The sequence below is a fragment of the Aethalodelphis obliquidens genome, unplaced genomic scaffold (assembly GCF_003676395.1).
Source record: "Aethalodelphis obliquidens isolate GAN/ISIS:26980383/991018 unplaced genomic scaffold, ASM367639v1 scaffold90, whole genome shotgun sequence".
Lineage (NCBI taxonomy): Eukaryota > Metazoa > Chordata > Mammalia > Artiodactyla > Delphinidae > Aethalodelphis > Aethalodelphis obliquidens.
In genome coordinates, this window is record NW_020838034.1 from 5,390,538 (window position 1) to 5,412,668 (window position 22,131).

The 22,131-nt window shown below is 44.9% G+C and overlaps 1 protein-coding gene across 1 annotated transcript; it reads left to right on the forward strand.

Annotated features, from left to right (window-relative positions):
* The first annotated feature begins 787 nt into the window (after positions 1-787).
* NHLH1 (nescient helix-loop-helix 1) lies at positions 788-4,699 on the forward strand. The gene is made up of 2 exons (XM_027094980.1): positions 788-1,069; positions 4,125-4,699. Exon 2 carries the CDS (start codon positions 4,298-4,300, stop codon positions 4,697-4,699), a length of 402 nt encoding a protein of 133 aa, XP_026950781.1. The 5' UTR covers positions 788-1,069; positions 4,125-4,297.
* The last annotated feature ends 17,432 nt before the right edge of the window (positions 4,700-22,131 follow it).

Here is a 22,131-nt window from a genome sequence, read left to right on the forward strand (position 1 = left end):
GCCTTTACCTCTTTCCTCCTGAGAGCCCCCAATTCCCAGTGGGTCAGGTTGCGCCAGCCAGCCTAGAAAAACTCCTTGTAGGGTCTGTGTCAGGAATCTGACCCCACTCTTCCCCTGGTGATTGGGTAGGTGGGAGGCTGGAGGCTGGGATAAGAGGGTGTGGGGTGATTGAGTCCCAGGGTGACAAGGGCAGGGGCCTGAGCAGTAGCCACAGGCAGCCTGGCAAAGGGGCTGGTGGGAACCAGCTTTACGAAGAATGAGAGCTTGGTGAGGGCAAGGACTCTAGGGACCTCTTCTGCGTTTTCATGCTGTCCACTTGCCCTTTTCTCGATCTCCCTGTTAGTACCTTGGAGAGCCTTTTTCCCAGGGAAAAGGAGATGTGGGAAGGGGCTGTCAAAGCCCAGCTGGGACTCAGAATGGGACCATGGCACTTAAACCTGGCTTGCTGGGGGCCTCTGTCCCTGCCGCCTCTGGTGTGGGAGACTGAGGGGTTTCATCTGTGATCCTGCCCTGGCTCTCGCCCCAGCCCCACCCCTTCCCCAGCTCTCCATTTCTTGCTTATGAAATATGCATGGAGAACAGATGTCCCTGCTCCCCCACTCCTCGCCCCCCCCCAGGGCCAGCCCCACCCCCAGCTCCCAGGGGGGTTCCCAGATCCCTCTGCCAATGGCTGCCTGGCCTTACTGTTTAATATTGATAAGGGGGGGGGCTGGGCCAGCCAATGGAGAGCTGGGGGTGTGTGTGTGTATCTCCATATATATACATAGGGCTGGGCCAGCTCAGGTGTGTATGTGTCTGTGAGCGTGTGGTGTGTGTGTGCGTGTGAGTGCGGGTGTCCCCAGTACCTAGCCAAGCTCAACCCCTCCACCTGGGCCCTATATCCCCAACATGTGTACCCCTCTCCTATGCCCCGGAGCCTGTACAGCCACGCCACGCTGCCCCGGAGAGGTCTAGAAAGCTGGTCAATAACTTTGCAGACGGATGAGCTCTGAGCAGCCAGAGGAGACTGGGGCTGTCAACGCTGCCCCCCTGTCCTGCCAGCTTGGATCCCCTCACAGGCTCCTCCTAGGTAAAGGGGGAACCAAAGGCTGGGGAGGGGTGGGCGTGTCCCTCCCACTCTCTGGCTCAAGTCCCCTCCCAGAGTCTCCCTCTAGTTTTCTCTCACGTTGTGTCTCTCTCTGTCCCTGCACCTCCCTCTTCCCCGCTTCTCCCCTTTGACTCTTTGTGCCTATCTATTCTCAGTCGGGTTGGGGATGGCAGAAGTGGGGCAGGAAGTCCTATCCTGGATGCTTGGAATTCTGATCCTCGGAACCTGCAACTTTGAAACCAGAAGTGGATTTTGGGGTGAGGACTGACTTGATGGGTGAATAGAAGCTGCTGCCAGGACTGGAGCTGGGGAAGACAGTGGGTCCAGGTGGAAATGGGACTGGGGTCAGATTGGGAGCAGAAGAGGGGAAGGGAGGGCCAAGTGATCAGGGATGAAGGAACATGGGGACCAGGCAGGGCTGTGATAGACATGCCGAGAGCCCCATAGCTGAATTCCTGGGTCATGGGGGTGGGGAGTTGGTGCACTAAACACATACTGGGAGGTGCTGACTTCGGGGCCTCCCACGCTATTGCCATCCATCCCCTCGTGTTCCTTTGGACCCTGGAATATGCGGTGTGTTCTAAATTTCAGCACTCACCCCCGTCTGTTTTGTGTTATGGCTGTGTGCGTACATGCTGTCAGATGTTGATGATCTCACACCCCCAACCTCAGAGCTTACTGTTAGTGGACTACTCATTTGAGCCTGTTTTCTGCATGGTGGGGCGGGGCAAGCCTGGGGAGTCCTGACCCCTGTGAAGGTGTCCATCAGGCGGGAGAACCCGGACTGGTGAGGAAGGGGATATGGTGATTGCGAAGGAACCTCTGTGCTTCTGTTTCTGCCACTTTATTCCGGCTGAGCTCACAGTGAGTGGCCCACTGTTCCCACTTGACATTCTCCCACAGCAAAGCCCTTTCCCCAGCCTTCCCCCAGACCATGTTCCTGCTGCCTCTTCCTGATTTCCTCTGGTCCCAGGGACAAGCAAGCTTCGCCAAGCCCCAAATGGTGGCCTCCAAAAGCTACCCCTATCCGTCTCTGCCCGCCACATCTGAACTGGCCTTGGGCTGGGGGAGGATGTGGAGTGGAAAGCTGATTATGTTCCCTTTCCCCAATCTTCCTTGCAGAGTTGCCAAAACGGCCAGGGAATGGCAAGGGTTGAGGGTGTTGAGGACAGAGCTGGAGGAAGAGACTGTCCTGAGCAGGGGGATTGTGGCCAGAGGAGATACCTCCCCCTGATTCTAGTGGTCGGGGTGGTAGGATCTGGTGTCTGCAATGGTCCTGTTGTGGGGTTTGGGGGCTGGGAGGGACTGAACTGGGCAGCTGTGCCGAGCTCCATATGCCCCAGTCCACTCTACAAAGGGCAATCTGTGTGTTTATCATCCTCTCCCCTCCACACACACATACAGAAGCAGCCAGGGTGGAGACAGGCCCTGGGAGGGAGGGGATGGTAGGGCCAAGGCTTGCAATGCTCCCCTCACAACTGGGAAAGGTTTAGAGCCACAGCCAATCTCTCTTGCAGCTGTGGCTCCAGTCTCGCTCAGTTCCCCCCCACCCCTTTTTAATTATTAAAAAAAAATCATTGTGATAAAAACATATAACATAAAATTTACTCTTTTAAGTGTACAGTTCAGTAGTGTTAAGTATATTCACATTGTTGTGAAACAGAGCTCCAGAACTTTTTTATCCTGTAAATCTGAAACTCTATACCCTTTGAGCAACACCTCCCCTTCCCCACCCTCCCCTCAGCCTCTGGTAAGCACCATTCTACATACTGCTTCTATGAAGATGAATACTTACATATATCATATTAGTGGAATCATACAATATTTATGCTTTTGTGACTGACTTATTTCACTTAGCATAATGTCCTCAAGGTTCATCTATGTTGTAGCATTGTGACAGGATTTTCTTCCTTTTTAAGGCTGAATAATATTCCATTGTATGTATATGCCACATTTTCTTTATCTGTGTATCTATTGATGGACATTTGGGTTGTTTCCATATCTTGGCTATTGTGAATAATGCTGCAAAGAACATGGGGGTGCAGATATATCTTCAAGATCCCAATTTCAATTTCCTTAGACATAAACACAGAAGTGGGATTGCTAGATCATATGGTAATTCTACTTTTAATTTTTAAAGGAAACTGCATACTGTTTCCATAGCAGTTGCACCATTTTACAATCTCACCAACAGGGCAAAGGGTTCCAATTTCTCTCCACCCTTGCCAACACCTGTTATTTTCTGGGTTTTTGGTTTTTTTTTTTTTGATAGTAACCATCCGAATGGGTATGAGGTCATATATATCTCATTGTGATTTCGATTTGCATTTCTCTGATGATTAGTGATGTTGAGGATCTTTTCATATGTTTGCTGGTCATTTATATATCATCTTTGGAGAAATGTCTTCAAGCTCTTTGTCCAGTTTTTAATCTAGTTATTTAGTTTTTTGAAGTTGAGCTGTGGGAGTCCTTTATAATATTCTGGATATTAACCTCTTACATCTATATGAATTGCAAATAACTTCTCCCATTGCCTTTTCACTCTGTTAATTGTGTCCTTTGATGCACAAAAGTTTGTAGGTTTGATGTAGTCCCATTTGTCTATGCTTGCCTTTGTTGCCTGTGCTTCTGGTGTGACATCTAAGAAATCATTGCCAAGTCCAATGTCATGAAGTTTTCCCCCTGTGTTTTCTTTAGGAGCTGCAGTTTTAAGTCTTACACTTAGGTCTTTAATCCTCTTGCTCAGTTTTATCCTGACCCTGTCCTTCTCATTGCTTCTTCTCCTTTCGAGTTGCCGACTTTCTGGATCTCTTCCCTTCTCTCCATCTTTCCTCTTACTCCTTGACACCATGGCCTCCTGCCTGTCTCTCCTGCCTCACTGCCTCCACCCCTCCCCATGTTTCTGCTGTTCTTTCCCCAAGCTTACAGTACCTCCCCCTCTCCCAGCCCATCTTAAACCTTCCTCACCCCTCCCCATCTCTGAGCTGTCCCCTCCTTCCTCCCTCTGCCCTTACCAATTTCCCCTTCTCTCTTCCAGGCTCCCGACCAGAACGCTGACCATGGAACCCTGAAGTGGCTCTCACTTCCTTGAGCTCAGTGGCAGACCCCACCACCCCAGGCCCTTCCTGCCCCTCCCGCAACCAGCTTTCAGGCTCCCAGAGGGAGGGGTGGGGAGGGGATCCTGATCTCACAGGGCGAGGGGCATCCATCATGATGCTCAACTCAGACACCATGGAGCTGGACCTGCCTCCCACCCACTCTGAGACCGAGTCAGGCTTCAGCGACTGTGGGGGCGGGGCGGGCCCTGACGGGGCGGGGCCGGGGGGGCCGGGAGGGGGCCAGGCTCGCGTCCTGGAGCCAGGAGAGCCGGGCCGGAAAGACCTGCAGCACCTGAGCCGTGAGGAGCGGCGGCGCCGGCGGCGCGCCACAGCCAAGTACCGCACGGCCCACGCCACGCGGGAGCGAATTCGCGTGGAAGCCTTCAACCTGGCCTTCGCCGAGCTGCGCAAGCTGCTGCCCACGCTGCCCCCCGACAAGAAGCTTTCCAAGATTGAGATCCTGCGCCTGGCCATCTGCTACATCTCCTACCTGAACCACGTGCTGGACGTCTGAACACTGCCTGCCTCCCGCCCTGGATTCACTCCTCTCCCCGGGGCTTCGCTGGGGTCCCTCCTCGCCGCTCACTGCTTAGAACGGCCTCTCCTCCCTGAGTCCCTGTACCTTGGCATAGCATGTACCCACAGGCCCTGGGCCCAGGCAGAGTGCCCACCGGTTGGTCGATTGGTCGAAGGAGACTTCCTTTTACTCATCTAGGCAGCCGGAGGGCTCTTCTCGTGGGTACCTTCTACAGTTTGTGGTTGGGACCCAGCCGGTTAGAAATGTTTTTGCTTGGGTGGTGGGTATACAGTCTTGGAATCTCCCCTTGGCTCGCTCATGGGCTGCTGCCTCTTCTACTCCTACATCCAAATTTTCAGAGACACATCCCCTTCCCCAGACCCCGACTCTGTCTCCCATCCTGTTTGCACCGTTTTGCAGCTTCTCCTGCCCATGGTAGAGGGGGGGCATGGGAACAGGAAAGGGGAAGGCTGGGGTTAGAGGGTGTGGGCTTTTCCTTAGACATCTCAGTCTAGTCCTTGGGAGGCAGGGGCATGGTGAGGTAACTCCTGTGAGGGGAATCTCAGTAGCTGGGGATTATGGACAAACTCTTCCTGTTTTCTATCTTGTTCCTGAGGCTTAGCATATACAGACCTCGGATCTTACTTGGTAGTGAGTGCCTTGCCCTCTCTGAGCTATTTGGCCCCCTCCCTATCTCCTCCCACCCCAACCATCCCAACTTTCTTCTTCTTTGTGTGCAGCTAGAGAAAGGGAACCTAGATCTTGGGGTAGGGGGTGATGTCCCCCAAATCAGCCCAGAGTATCTGCAAAAGGCCCAGGCAGTGAGTGGGCCAAATCTCATGTCTGCTTCCTCCATCCCAGTCCACCACAAAGATGTGCAAAACCCACACTGATTTCTCCCTCGGATGCAGGGGGAATGCCCTGTTTTTGCCCTCTGAGAAAGCTCAGCTCTCCCGACCCTAGGACCTGTTTATTATATTTTTTCTGCTTCCTTAAGCTGCCTTTAGCAAGGGAAGATAACCCCCTACCCCATCCCACCTCGTGGCTCTCTGCGCTACCCCCATGTTGCTGAGCGCCCCCTGCTCAGTAGCCCAGGGTCCGTGGCAGAATGAAGGACCTGAGGACCTGTGTAGAAGAGATGAGCTCACTGCACTTCCCATGCTTCCACCTCCCTCGCACCAAACTCCTAGCTCTACAAGGATATTATTTATTTACGTATTTATTTATTTATTCATCTATTTATTTACGTATTTATTTATAAATATTACTATTTATTGCCGAGTCGTGCACTTTGGGGTTGAGTGAGGGAGCTCCTGGCTGTCCTAGCCAGGTCTCTCTTGCTTCCTCCCTAGTTATTCCCTTCCCTTTCTTGCTCCTTCTGTAACTCCAGGTGTGTGTGGGGATCCCTTTTGCTCACCACACCCATATCCCTTCCTGGGATCCATCTGTCCTGACACCCTAGTCCTCTGGGATGGCGCCCCTCCCCCACTTTCAGGGCTCCTGGATCCTTCCTCAGCTCCCTCCATCCCCAGACAATCCCACCCCAGTCCTGCCTGCTCCTTTTCTCTCTCCAGCCCTCTCCCATGACCCTCACTTCTTCCTAAGACCCCCAACAGTGGGCCCTAAAGGTCTGTGTCCTGTGTCCTGTGTGTGATTTCCTCCTGTTGCAGTTCTGATTTCATACAAAAAGAAGAATTAAAGTGACCTCGTTCTAGCACCAGGTACAGCTGTGATCATTCAATTGGGTTGGGAAGCTGGACTGCAGGCTATGATAGAGTGGGCATTGAGGGTCCCAAGCTTTGAAGCCTTTCCTGATGGGATCATGAGAGCTCACTATGGTGAGCAAATGAAAAAAGAGAGAAGGGGTCACAGAGTAAAGAGGTGCAGGGGAGGGTGTAACAGGTCCCAGGCCTCTCCACCTAACGTACCATGTACTTCCATCTTGGCACCCACTGAGTGAAACTTTCTGACCCCTCTGATGTTGTGCTTCTGCTCCTGGTCTCTATGGATCAGGGAAGGAGCTGAGTGTCCCAGTGGAACCCAAGTTAAACATGTGTCTGTGGGTCCACGTTGCTGGGTTATGAAACATTTCATGCCATGGCTATGAAACATGGCCTTCCCCATTATTGTCTCTGAGCGGGATCAAAATTCCTTGCAATCACGGTTCTTGGCCCATTTTGTGTTCCCCAACTTTCAGATACTCGAGAGAACACAGTGGAGGACGTGGTACTAAGAGAAGAATAGGGAAAGGGATAAAAAGTAGTGCTGAAGGAATATCAAAGGAATCCTGGAAGGGACTCTAAAATCAGTTTATAGATGAGGAAACTAGAGCCCAGAGAGGAGAAGGACCTTGCCCGAGGTCACACATTTAGTTAAGGGCAGAGAGAAGGTTCAAACCCAGGTTCTTTTTGTCCTATACTGCCAATGCCCCTCTGCTTCTCTGAAATGAGCCAGCCTGACAGGTGACACTCTATGGAGTCCCTATTTTAACAGCAACTTTGATAAACTAGAGAGTATTCAGAGTTGTGCGGCCAAGAAGACAAAAGGTCTGGAAACAACTTCACAGAAGGAATAGTTGAAACACTGAGGATATGTGTCTTTACAAGAATAGATTTAGGGACAATATGATACCCATCTTCAAATATTGAAAGAAAAAACAAAAACAGACATTCTATGTGGTCTCAGGAGGCAGAACAAAGACCAGTAGGTGGAAGTGATAGGAAACAGATTTTTAACTCCAAAAAGCGTTGCAACATCTGGAGCTGTCCAGCAGTGGAAGCGCCTGCCTCGAGGAGGAGGAGTCCAAATAGACTGAAGAAAACACTGTAGGCAGAGCTGCCAGGGAGCCATTCCTGCCGGATGAAATCCCGGCTAGGTGAACTTGAAGATCCTATCCAAACTTTAGAAGGCTGAAGGCCTTCTGAGAAGGCTGAATGCCAACACTGGGAGGAAGATGCTGAGATGTCCTTCAGTCTCTGAAGGGTGCTGTTTTCATCTCTGATGGGCAAAGAATGACATCAGCAGCAAGAGGGGTTTGAGTTAGACTTAGGGAAGAACTCCCATACGGGAAGAGGTTGACATCTTCCCTTCCCCATCTGATTTAGATGACATGTACTCTGCCCAGAACCTGGCAAGAGGGAGGGCTGAACAGAGACCACAGAGAATCTGAGGACTACAAGGGGCCAGGGTGGGAAGGGGGAGCACAGAAATTGCTGAATCCAACACTTTTGTTTGAAAGGCAGGTGAAATGCTGTCCACAAAGGTGATGGGGCTCACCCATGATGGCGGACTGGGGTTACCTGGCCCCAAGTGCTTTGCGCCTTCCACTGCACAGCAGCCTCAGTCCGCTGAGCGCCCTGCCTCCCTCTCATCACTTTGCCCCGCTGGAAAGCAGAAGGGGTTACTGGGCCCCTCCCCTCAGGGATCCCTTAGGGCCTGGGGATGGTGAGAGGGGGCGGCTGCAGCTGTTCTACTGCTAGCTCCGAATTTCTTCAGATAATCAATTGGCCTCGGCTGCCGTTCTGCTCCACAGGATGGGAGAAGGAGGTGGGGAGTGGAGGGGGAAGGGAGCAGGGGACCAGGCCCTGGGAGAGGAGACTGTCAGGGAGATAGAAGTCCCTGGATGAGGGTAAAAGAGAGCGCTCCGGGTCTAGCACTCAGGGAGGAGGGAGGAACGGAAGGTTAGAAGAGGATGCATCTGGGGGCCCTCATTTCACAACCACCAAACCCCAGCAAGTGGGCCAGTGGGGTGGGGGACGGGCGGTTGGGGGGCACCTGGCGAGTGGGGCTCTGGCACCTCACCCCTCCCTCTTCTAGCCCCTCCCCATCATGCCCCTTCGAGCCTTCCATGCCCTCTTCCATCCCCAGTTACCGCTGGCCTTGACCCTCCCATGCTGTCTGTCATAATTGCTTCCCTCTGACCTTCTTCTCAGAAAACCCCACCCCCAGTGACAGAGCAGACAGCAGGGCCCCAGGGGTTTGAGGGAATGGGGGGGACTTCTTAGCCACTCCTCCCTCTCCTCCCCTTACACACACACACACACACACACACACACACACACACACACACACTGTGTAGGCTGCCAGGCATATGGCCCCTTTGTGCCCACACAATGGAGGCCCTGCCTGTGCCCCTTTCCAGTCTGGGCACAGGGCTCCTCTCCCTCATTTCACCCACCTTCCTTCCTTCCCAATGCAGTGCCCGACTTCTTTGCCTTCTCTTCTTCCTCTTTCTGGAAGGCCCCTTAGGCCACCCCCTTCCTTCATCTTTCTGACTCTTTCTTGCTTTCTTATGTCCTTTCCTAAGCTCTTGAAATCCAGCTGGGTAAGGATTGGGGACAGAGGAAAGAAGCTAACAGGAAGGTTAGTCCTCAAATGCTAGTTCGCCAGAGAGAAGAAGGAAGAGAGCAGAGAGGGAGTTGGGGAGAAGGGAGGCAGTGTGGTGGCCGCAGCAGAAGCAGCAACATTGTGCTAGAGGAGAGAGAAAGCTCATACCTGGAAGCCGGAGGACATGTGTCCCAGCTCCATACTTACCTTTTGCGCTTTGTGCCATAATGAGCAAAGCACATGCCTCCCTGGGCCTCAACTTCCTCATCTGCAAAAAGGGGAAGATAATAAGACCTGCCTCAAAGGCGTGTTATGAAGGTTAAACGAGATCATTGTGGCAGTGCTTAGCATGATTAGTTCTCGCTTAGGGTACCTCAGGGGCAGCAAGTACAAGGGCCAACCTGTACTGTTGCACAGTCTGTGCACTGTACAATGTGCCAGGCCAGAGCAGTGAAGGGGCCTGATATCCAGCCCTTGTTCCACCACACCAGTTGTGCCACTGGTGCCAGTGAGGATGCATGCATCCTTCAAGAGGTGGCCTTAGAATGAAGCCCCTCATGTGGGCTCCCGAGCATCAGTCAGGAGTCCAACCAAAAACTTAGGAGTCCTGGTCACCTTGGAAACCAAGATAGAGTGGGAGGGGACAAGAGGCTGTGGGTCCCTTAGCTCAGGCTTCTCTGGGGAGTTGGGTAGAGCCAAACCCTGAAATCTGCTAAACTGAGGATGGAGACATAGCAGCTGAGGAAAAGCGCGGTGGCTGCTGAAGAAACAGAAAAAGAGGGAGACCTGGGTGGGGGAATGTGATCAGAACGCTGTGCTGGGCGGACCTATTGCTCCTCCTCTTCCCCCGTTCCCTCCCTGAAGCGAGTTTCTCTAAGCCAGGTCTGATTATTGCTTATGGAGCACTGCCCCCTGCTGTCCGTGATTAGAGATGTTCTCACTCTTCCCCCTCTCTGGCTGGGAGCTGCTAAGAAATGGGAAATGAGAAGATGGTGCTAGACTGGGGACAAAGGGTGAAGGAGATGTGGTGGGACCTGCAATCCAAAGTTCTCTTCTTGTCAGAGGTTTCCAGAAGGTGGATGAGGGTTGATTGCTGTCTAGGGATAAATAGTGTTTCATTTACATATATTAATGGTTTATAATTTTCGGATTGATTTTTTCTTGTGTCCATTCCATTCAGGGTGTGTGTGTGTGCGTGTGTGTGTGTTCTACTCTGAGGGTGCTTGCCTGCTTCTGTGGTCTCTGTACGCGCATACATCAGTGTGCTTGTTTTTGTGCCCTTTTTCATGTTGGAATCTGAGTGACAACTTTCAGGTATGGCACAGAGACCTGAAGCTGTTTAACTTCCTCTCCTTCCCTCTAGGTTTTTTGTTTTGTTTTGTTTTTTACTTTTTATTGGAGTATAGTTGATTTTTACAATGTTGTGTTTGTTTCAGGTATACAGCAAAGTGAATCAGTTATACATATACATATATCTACTCTTTCTTAAGATTCTCTTCCCATATAGACCATGACATCCTTCCTTCTAGGTTTTACCTCTGCCTTCCAGCTCCATCAGCCACATGGTTATTTACAAGTGACAGACTTTTGCTGGCTTCTGCCCTGCTTTGATCATTCCAAGAGCAGAGCCTTGTTCCGCTTTAACCTGGGACTCTTGGGTTTAACCTGCTTCCCGAGTGAAGTGAGAGGAGAGGGAGAGCCCTGAGATCAGCTCCCCTTTGCCATCCACCTCTCTGCTGTCCTTACTGGCATTTAAACTCCAGACTTCTCCTTTTACAACCTTGTAGCTGTCTCCTTCACCAGTCGTTCCCATTTTATTCAGTGCACCATACATTTATTAACTAGCCAACGTGTGCCTGACACTGTTCTACGTTCTGAAATACAGGCCCAGGCTCTCCTCAGTATCTACTGGGGAGAAAGACATGGAAACACATCCGTTTCCTGAGGGTGAAAAGCATATGCAAGGATCAGAAGTCAGTATGAACTCAGAGGGAGTGCTGGGGAAGGAGGGAGCAGGTAAACCCTGAGCTGGGCTTCAGAGACTGAAAGGGATTTGCCAGGTCTGTAAAGGTGCTTGCAGAAAATTCTGCGGTGTGATGTCAGGAACCCCCTTTGCAAATTTCCTCCTTCACTGGACAGGGCGTTCACCTCCCCAGATGCAGGAGTGTTGACTCACAGCCGAGGAGTCTCTCTCCAGGAATTGCCTTTGGAGGAGGAACGCTGCTTGCTTAAGGCTGCACTCCCTCCCTAGGCAGTGTACATGCAAGGGCTGCTTGGTGCATGGAGCTACACAGCCCCATTCCAGGGACAACCATGAAGGGCTGTCCCAGCTTGAGATCCCCCATGGGATTGCCAGAGGCCTCTACTGCAATCCCATTGCATTTCAGTTTAGCTTTCTGCTTAATACAGCCTCTCTCACACCTCACAGGTATTGTCTCCTGAAAGCATCCTCCGGCATACACCTCAGAGTGTAAGAATCTCTTTCCCAGGGAACTCCACCTGAGACAGCGATATTCCAGGTAGAAACGCACTGTAGGTACGAAGGCATGGAGGCCTGAGGAGGCTTTGTGAGCAAGTGCACACCATAACCAGTTTGGTATTGTTAGGACATAAAATACAAGGGGCTGGTGGGACAGGAGAGTGATGGAGGACGGCGGGAGAGGTAAGCAGGGGCCAGGCAGGAGAGGCCTTATGTGTTATCCTAGGGAGCTTGTCCTTCACCACATAATGATGGGAAACCAATAAATATTGTTGAGTAGGGTGGATAAATGCCGTCAGGTTTACATTCTAGAAATGTCACTTTAAGGACGGTTCTGAAGACAGATGAGCAAGGGTAAGATCTGTGCAGGGAACAGTTTTAGAAGGCTATTGCAAGGTCAGCTGAGAGAAAAAGAGTCTGTTTAAGCAGTGGCAGAGGGAATGGAGAGGAGAGGACAGATTTAGGAAAAGCTGTTTAAATGTGGATTCAACAGAACTTGGCGATTTATTAAATGTGGGAGGCTAGAAGAGAACTCCCAGGTTTCTGTCTGGGAAGCCTGGATGAACAGTGGCGCTGCCTTCCAAAATAGACCAGATAGGAGGAGAAACTGTGAGGGATTGTGGTGGGGATGGTGGCAGCAGTGGTGACATACTAAGGACACATTGAACAAGAGCTGTTGAGGAGTCTTCCCATGGAGTGTCCAGAAGGAAGCTGGCTCTCTGGGTTTGTGACTAAAGAGTTGGACCTCTTTGCTAGGACGTGTCGCAGAAATCTCCAGCTCCACATCCCCAAACTGGCCTCTTTATTCTCTCCTCCCCTCATCCCGACTTCTCCCTTGTTGCTCCTCAGATGACGAAATGGCACCATCAGCATTCGATTGCCCTGGCTCCCACCTCCAATCCGTCATCAACATCCATCCATTTTGCCTTCTAAACGAGACTTGGAACCGTTTCTTTATTTCCACCAGTACCACCCCTGCTTTCCTTTGCCTGGACTAGCGCAGTTGCCGAGCTGTCTCCCTGCCTCTTGGCCCCCTCTCCTTAAATCCACCCTCCAGACTGCCATCAGAGTGACCTACCCCCAGTGCAAATCTAATCACGACAGTGCTAGACCCAAATCCTTTTAATGGCTCCCCATTATTTCTTGAATAAAATCCAAATTCTTCAACATGGCGCGAAATTCCCTTCATGGTGCAGCTCCTGCAAGTCTTTCCACCCCGACGGCTATTCCGTCCTTCACACTTTGTCCTCTAACATTATAACGAGCTCTCTGGTACGTTCCACATTGTTCCTAACTTCTGTTCCTTTGCTTCTACTTCACCTATGTAGGTCCTACTCATCCTTCAAGACAACAGAGATGTCCCGTCTTCCAGGAAACCCTCCTATAGCCTTCCTGCTCCCCCTTAGCTTTCTATGCACATCTCTATGATTGCCTTCCCCACATTGAATGGTACTGAAATCATTTACCTACTATCACATGGGTTTTGGTGTGCCTTGGGTGGGTTACTTGAAATCTCCAAACATCTGTTTCCTTATTAGAGATAACATATTAAGCCCTTAGCCCCATGCCAGTGCATAACAAAGCTCAATAAATGGTGGTTATATTAAGACAAATTATGGCTTTTATTATCTTCCACTTCCGTTTTCTGTATTGTCCCAACATCTACCTGTTACCATTCACCTTGAGAATACGTATTCATCTATTCCAGTCCATTTGACATTTCAGACGGGGTTCTCATATGTTATTTTCCTCTGGAAGCTGTGTCTTATCTTTTCACTCCACCGGAAGCCATAGGATTACTCATTTTTAAAAAGCGTTTAAAAAATTACTGGACTTCCCTGGTGGCGCAGTGGTTAAGAATCCACCTGCCAATGCAGGGGACATGGGTTCTGTCCCTGGTCTGGGAAGATCCTACTTGCCGCAGAGCAACTAAGCCCGTGCACCACAACTACTGAGCCTGCGCTCTAGAGCCTGCGAGCCACAAGTACTGAAGTCTGAGTGCCTAGAGCCTGTGCTCCGCAACAAGAGAAGCCACCACAATGAGAAGCCCGTGCACCTCAACAAAGAGTAGCTCCCACTCGCTGCAACTAGAGAAAGCCTGCGTGCAGCAACGAAGACCCAACGCGGCCAAAAATAAATTAAAAAAAATTAAAAAGGCAAGTTAAAAAAAATTACCTAAGTAATATATGCCTATTGTAACAAATTCAAATAATACTAACATACGTACATAGAGTTAAAAGTAGATGTACCAACTGTGTAGGTATGAATTACATAACCTTCCCCCAAAGAAATCTGTATTAACCATTTGGTCTGAACCATCTTTCCAAACTTTACATTACAAATGTATATAAATACATAGGTGCATGCATTTAAAATTATATTGTACATTTATTATTAGACTTTAACTTAATATGTACTGTTACTTTTTTTTAAACAACACACTATAAAAATCTTATCTGTACATTTACTATTAGACTTTAACTTAATATGTACTGTTACTTTTTTTTAAACAACACACTATAAAAATCTTCTTTATCTGTACATACAGACTAACTTCACTTTTTAAACCTCTGCATAGGACATATGTATGATAATTCATATAACATCCTCCTGCTGATGGACATTTAGGTTAATTCCAATCTTTTGTTATTAATAATGCTGCAGTGTATATCATTCTATGCATACATCTGTGCACTTATGTATATATTTGCTCACTCAAATGTGAGCATTTTCGGAGGGTAGATTCTTAGAAATGGAACCGCTGGATTCAAGAGAATGAACATTTAAAATTTTGATAGATTCTTCCAAAGTGCCCTCCAAAAAGTCTTTATCGACCTCCACTATTTCCAACCATACATGAGAGTCTACATTTCTTCACACCCTTCATAGCAATGGATATTATCATTCTTTTTTATTTTTTCCAACTTTACGGGCAAAAGAAATATCAAATTTTTCTTTAATTTGAATTTTCCCTATTTGAGGTTGATGATAATAATTTCATATGTTTATTAGATAATTTCATATGCTTATAATTTCATATGCTTATAATAATTTCATATGCTTATTTGTATTTATTCTGTGAATTGCCTGTTCATATCATTGGCCTATTGAAAAAAACTTTATTTATTTTTTATTTTTTTTAATTTTTGGGTGAAGTAGAAAAGAACAGCTTTATTGCTTTGTCAGGCAAAGGGGGACACAGCAGGCTTGTGCCCTGAAAAACTGTGTGCCCCAACCTGGGGGGATTTGGTGAGGAGTTTTATGGCAATAGTTCAAGAGTGGGGTTGCTGATAAGGATCAGGGTGCACGCAGGACCTGCACTCCTTTAATCTAGTCTCAGGTGGTCTCCTCATGAGCTTCTCTGGTTCTCGAGTGAAAAAAACTGTTTATTTAAAAAAAATTTATGCAATATTTTTTCTTTTAAAAAATACAATTGAGTTTAAGGAAAACAAATATGTTTTTGTTCTTCTTTTGTTCAACTGCTATAATCAAGTTAATTCCTCAGTTTGTTGCACGGTAAATAATTCGTCCATGCCTCCCTTTTTGTTGCTTCCTCTTCCCATCCTTGACCCTATTTTCCTTGCCACTCCTCCCATAGGAATCTACTCAATTATTTAGTGCATGTGTTTGAATCTCCCTTTCATCCCTTTATTGACTCATATGTATCAGTGATCTGTACATTACATTATTTTACATGTTTTTATATTTCAGGACAATATTGTGATGTACATCTCAGTCTGTTTCTTTTCCTTTTCTTTTTTCTTCCTACTGAGCATTGTGTTTTAAAATTCTATTCTGCTTTTCTTATGGATGGAATTTAAAACACAATATATGGTGAACTAGTTCTTTTTTTTTTTTTTTTTGACTAGTTCTTTTTTTAACTGCATATACCATATGTGCATTCTATCAATACCATGTATTTATTATATAAGATTTTTCTCCCCCAGTTTTTTTCTGCAATGGATATCCTTGAATAAGTCAATTCATTTATCCTTTGCAGGGTCATTTTTTTTTTAACATTTATTATTATTATTTTTTATAAATTTATTTATTTATTTTTGGCTGCGTTTGGTCTTTGTTTCTGAGCACTGACTTTCTCCAGTTGCGGCGAGAGGGGGACCCTTTTTGTTGCGGTGCACGGGCTTCTCACTGCAGTGGCCCCCCACCCCGTTGTGGAGCAGGGGCTCCAGGGGTGCGGGCTACAGTAGTTGTGGCATGCGGGCTCAGTAGTTGTGGCTCACAGGCTCTAGAGCGCAGGCTCAGCAGTTGTGGCGCACAGGCCTAGTTGCTCCGCAGCATGTGGGATCCTCCCGGACCGGGGCTCGAACCCAGGTCACCTGCATTGGCAGGCAGATTCTCAACCATCGCACCACCAGGGAAGTCCCTGCAGGGTCATTTTTGTCATACACACCTAGGAATGGAACTGGATTAGAGACTATACACATATTCAATTTTATGAGATACTTCTAAATTGTGCTACAAAACATATCAACTCATCTTTGCACACGGCAGCTTGTGATGATCTCTATTTCCTACCACCTCACTAGCACCTGATTTATCCAACTTATAAATTTTGCTGTTCAGGTAGATGTAAAGTCATAAGTATTCTTTTATTGTTTTGTTTGATTGTTGGGAATTTTCTAATTGATTGCAGTATCTCTAGGATTATAGGATTGTAAAATCTATAGGATTATGGATACTAACTCTTTTGCCATGCAGAACATTTTTATTTAGTCAAATTTATAGTTTTTTTCTTCTCTGGATTCTGTATTCTGGGCCTTGGCCTTCCCTGCTCCAAGATCAGAAGATAAAAAAAGAAACTCCACTGTTTTCTTCTGGTAGTTATATTATTATTATTGTTTTGGTGTTGTTGCTGTTTATCTTTGGCCCTTTGATCTATCTACATTTCATTAGATATAAGAAATGAGGTAGGAATCCAACTTTGCTTTCTCCCAATGGTTACCTAATTATACCAATACCATTTATTGAACAATCCATCTTTTTTTAAATTAAAAGAGCAATTTTATTTTTTCCTTTGCAATATTTTTATATATTACTTTTTTTTTTTTTTTAGTTTTGAGAGTTCTTTATATAATCTGGATACAAGTTCTTTATCAAATACGTGATTTGAAAATACTTCCCCCCAGTCTGTGACTTGTCTTTTCACCTCTTAGGAGTGTCTTTTGAAAGCACAAGTTCTTAATTTTGGTAAAGTCCAATTTATCATTTTATGTCTTTTATGGACCATGCTTTTAATGTCACATCTAAGAGATTTTTTTCTAACCAAAGGTCACAAAGACTTTCTCTTATGTTTTCTTCTGGAAGTTTTATGTTTTACATTTAGTTTTGTGATCAATTTTGAATTAATTTTTGTGTATGATGCAAGGTGTGGATTGACATTCTTTCCCTGGGCATGTAGATATCCAACTGTCCTATATTAAAAAGACTATCTCTTCTCTACTGTACTGCCTTTGCACATTTGTCAACAATCAGTTGACCATATGTATGTGGATCTATTTATGAACTCCCTATTCTGTTCCATTGATCTACTTATCTTTTTTTTATGCATATGTTACATTGTCTTGATTACTGTAGCTTTAATAAATCTTGAATTTATATAATATACATCTTTCAATTTTATTCTCCTTTTTCAAAGTTGTTTTGGCTGTTCTAGGTATTTTACATTTCCATCTAATGTTTAGAATCAGATTGTCAATTTCTATAAAAAAGAAAAGATTGCTGTGATTTTGTTTGGGATTGCATTGAATCTTTAGATCACTTTTGGTAGAATTGAAATCTTATCAATATTGAGTCTTCCAATCCATGAACAATGTATACCTTCCCATTTATTTAGGTCATCTTTAATTCATCTGAGCAATGTTTTGTAGTTTTCAGTGCACATATTTTTTTTTTCTGGCCGCTCCACCCAGCATGTGGGATCTTAGTTCCCCGCACCAGGGATCAAACCCACGCCCCCTGCATTGGAAGCACAGAGTCCTAACCACTGGACTGCCAGGGAAGTCCCTCAGTGCACATAGTTTGTCACACTTACCTTAAATATTTTATATTTCTGATGCTATAAATGGTATTTTTAAATTTAATGTTTTGAGTGTTCATTGCTAATGTTATGGGTTAAATTGTGTCCCCCCCCCCCCACTGCAAGAGATATGTTAAAATTCTAACCTCCAGTACCTATGAATGTCAACTGATTTGGAAATAGGGTCTTAGCAGATGTAATTAGAGTTAAGATGAGGTCATACTTAAGTAGGGTGGGGCCTTAATCCAATATGATTGATGTCTTTATAAGAAGAGGGAAATTTGGACACAGACATGCAGAGAGGGAAGATGATGTAAAAATCCACAGGGAACAGATGGCTGTGTGACAGCAGAGGTAGAGACTGAAGGGATGCATTTACAAGCCAAGGAACCCATGGCTTGCCAGAAAACAACAGAAGCTAAAAAAGGCAAGGAAGGATTCTCTCCTAGATCCTTCAGAGGGAACATGGCCCTGTCAACACCTTGATATCAGATCCCTAGCCTCCAGAACCGTGAGAGAATACATTTCTGCTGTTTTAAACCATCCCAGTTTGTGATACTTTGTTATGGGCAGCTCTAGGAAACTAATACAGCTAGAAATATATATGTAGAAATATAAATACATGTAGAAATATAAATATATGTAGAAATATAATTGATTTTTGCGTATTGATCTCGTATCTTGAAAACTTGCTAAACTCAGTTATTAGTTCTAGTAACTAAAAAAAAATATTCCATTGAATTTTCTATAAAGATGATTATGTCGTTTCTAAATAAAGACAATTTTACTTCTTCTTTTCTAATCTGCATACCATTTTTTTTCCTTATTGCACTTGCTTGAACCTCCAGAATAATGTTGAGTAAAAGTGGTAAGAACATACATCCTTGCCTTTTTCCTCATCTTAGGAGAATCAATCTTTGAATATGATGTTATCCATAGTTTTTTGTAGATGCCCTTTATCAGGCTGAAGAAGTTCCCTTCTGTTCCAAATTTATTGAAAGTTTTTTTTTTAATCAGAATTTGATATTGAATTTTTGTCAAATGTTTTTTGATCGATATTGAGATGACCATGTGTTTTCCTTCTTTTTGTTTTTTCTTTTTTTAATCTTTTAAAATGTTTTCAATGTTTCATATGTTAAGTCCATCTTGCATTTTTGGTCATGATGTATTATCCTTTTTATACAGTGTTGGATTTGATTTGCTAAAATTTTGTTAAGGATTTTTTGCAACTATTCATACTGGATATTGATATGTAGTTTTCTTGTAATTTCTTTGTCTTATTCCGGTGTCAGAGCAACACTGGCTTTATATAATGACTTGGGAAGTGTTCCCTGTGCTTCAATTTTCTGGAAGAGTTTGTATAAAACTGGTGTTGTTTCTTTTTAAAATATTTAGTAGAAATAACCAGTAAAGCCATTTACACCTTGTGTTTTCTTTGTGGGAATCTTTTATACTTCAATTCAATTTCTTTAATAGCTATAGGGTGATTCAGATTATCTATTTCTTCTTGAGTGAGTTTGACATTTTGGTACTTTCATGGGATTTTTACATTCATCTAAATTGTCAAATTTATTGGCATAAAGCTGTTCATAATATTTTTCTATTATCCTTTTAATATCTTTAGAATCTGTAGTGATGTCACCTCTCTCATTACTGATATTAGTCATTTGTATTTTTTTTCTTGTTTTTCTGATCAGTCTGGCCAGATTTACCTATTTTACCTATCTTCTCAGAGAACTAGCTGTTGATTTCATTGATTTTTCTCTATTAATTTTCTGTTTTCTATTTCATTGATTTCTACTTGATCTTTATTATTTCCTTTCTTTTACTTACTTGGGGTTTAATTTGCACTCTTCCCCTAATTTTGTAAAGTGGAAGCTTATATCTTTCACTCGAGGCTTTTTTCTTTTCTACTAATAGGCTGGTAGAGCTGTAAATTTCCCTTTCAATACTGCTTTAGATACATCCCACAGATTTGATTACGTTGTGTTCCTATCTTCATTCAGTTCAAAAATTTTAATTTCCCCTTTGATTTCTTCTTTTATCCATAAATTACTTAGAATTGTATTATTTACGTTCTAAATATTTGGGGATATTCTGTATATCTTTCTATTATTGATATATAATTTAATACCACTGTGGCCAGGGAATATATTTTGTATGATCTGATTCTTTTTAAATTTATCAAGACTATTTTTATGGCCCAATATGTTCTATCTTAGAAAATGTTCCATGTGTACTTGAAAAGAATGTGTATTAAGTTGCTGTTGAGTGGAATGTTCTATAAATGTCAATTAGGTCAAGTGAGTTGATAGTGATGGTCAAGTTCTTTATATCTTTACAGATTTTCTGTCTACTTGTCCTATCAGTTGAGAGATGGGTATTGACATTTATTTTTTTTTATTTTATTCATTTATTTATTTATTTATTTTTGCTGTGTTGAGTCTTCGTTTCTGTGAGAGGGCCTTCTCTACTTGCGGCAAGTGGGGGCCACTCTTCATCACGGTGCGCAGGCCTCTCACTGTCGCGGCCTCTCTTGTTGCGGAGCACAGGCTCCAGACACACAGGCTCAGTAGTTGTGGCTCACGGGCCTAGTTGCTCTGCGGCATGTGGGGTCTTCCCAGACCAGGGCTCGAACCCGTGTCCCCTGCATCAGCAGGCAGATTCTCAACCACTGCACCACCAGGGAAGCCCGGGTATTGACATTTTTGATTATAATTGTGGATTTGATAGAGCTCAGTTTTTGCTTCATGTACTTTGAATCTCTGTTATTAGGTACATAAATGTTTAGAATTGTTGTGTCTTCCTGATGAATTGACCTCTTTATTATTATGAAATGACCTTCTTTATTCCTAGTAATACCTTTGCCTTGGAATCTACTTTATCTAGTATTAATATAGCCATTCCAACTTTATTTTGATTAGTGTTAGCATGGCATATATTTTCCCATCCTTTTCGCATATTTAAATGGGTTTCTTGTAGGCAGTGTATAGTGAGATAGTACTTTTATAATTCAATCTGATCAATGCTGCTTTTTAATTGGTGTGTTTATACCATTTACATTTAATGTGATTATTGATATAGCTGGGTTTACATTTTTCATCTTGCTATTTGTCATTTATTTTTACTGTCTATCCTTGGTTTATTTTTCTCTCTTTTAATGTCTTTTTCTCAATAGCACAAATAACTGAAATTCAAAATATAAAATATGGTAAGAGAGGTTCAGAGAAAAAATTGGGATTTTAGAGAAGGGAGAGATTAAATTGGTCAAATTGGTGGTGTCAGGAATAACTTAACAGAGAAACTGTCACCTGAATTGGACCTTGAAATAATTTGGGTAAGGGTGATGGTGAATGTAAGGTACACCATTTAGAGGGAATGGGATAGACAAAGGGGATGGAGGCAGGAAAGTATATATTTGATTCAGAGAAAAATAGATCATCCAGATGGTCTGAGGAAGAGTGGCAGGAGATGTGGAAGGTACTTGTGCTGTTGCCAGTTTCCTATGGACATCCTCACCCTGATGGCCTGCAGACATCTAAGACACCTGTCAAATCAAACACATTATCTGCCCTTCAAACCTACTCTCCCTCAGTAGCTCCTAATTTGATGTGTGACATCACTATCCTCCTTAATATCTATATCAGAAGCCTGAGTCTTTTTTTTTTTTTTAAGAGTCATCTTAAATGCTTCCTTGTTCCTCAACTCTATCCATCCGACCTGCAGGGCACCTCTGAAATTTGAACTTTCTTTTCTATCCCCCTACTCTTAGAGCCTGCTTGCTCTGTCTTTCTCCTCAACTACTGCATTAGCCTTCTCACTGGTCTCTCCATTTCTAGATCCTTCTTGCTTCCAATCATCCCTCACTCAACAACTAACTCCCTAAATCCCCTGAAAATGGATGGGAAATTCTATGTGCATTTTTCTGGAGAGAGCCTATAGTTTTCATCAAAGTCTCAGAGAGCACCGGTCCACAAAAAGCTAAGCTCCATCTGCCCTGTATCTTTATTTCATGTGAAACAATTAATGCTCAGTTAATATGATATAGTTGACAGACTACTGAACAAGAAATCGGGAGACTTAGGTTCCAATTTTGGTGTTGCCAACTAATCAGCTGTATGATTTGGGGGCAGTGGCTTTACCTGCTCCACCCTTGTTTCCTTATCTGTAAAATACAGAAAGATTCCTTTGACATCAAATATTCCAGTTTATCTCCTCTCAGTCTCTTCTCTGTTAGGTTTCAGTAGACAAACATTTACTGTTGTGTCCCACTCACTGAGCCAAGTTCTGAGGGTAGAAAGATACCTAAAGCACTGTGTTTCTTCCACTTCAGAAGCTCACAGAACCAGCTGGGCAGACAGATATGTAAATAAGAAATTACCATACAATGCCATAAAATGCAGAACTCTGGGAGCACAAAGGAGGCTCTCTGGGGAAAGGGGCGTCTAACTCTGCTTGGGAAAGTTGGGGAGGAATCAGAGAGGAGACCGCAGTGGAGTCTTGAAGGATGTACAAAATTTTCTAGGCAGAGAGGACAGGGATGGGATTTCAGGCAAAGAAAACACCTCAGAAAGGAAGAGGCAGTAA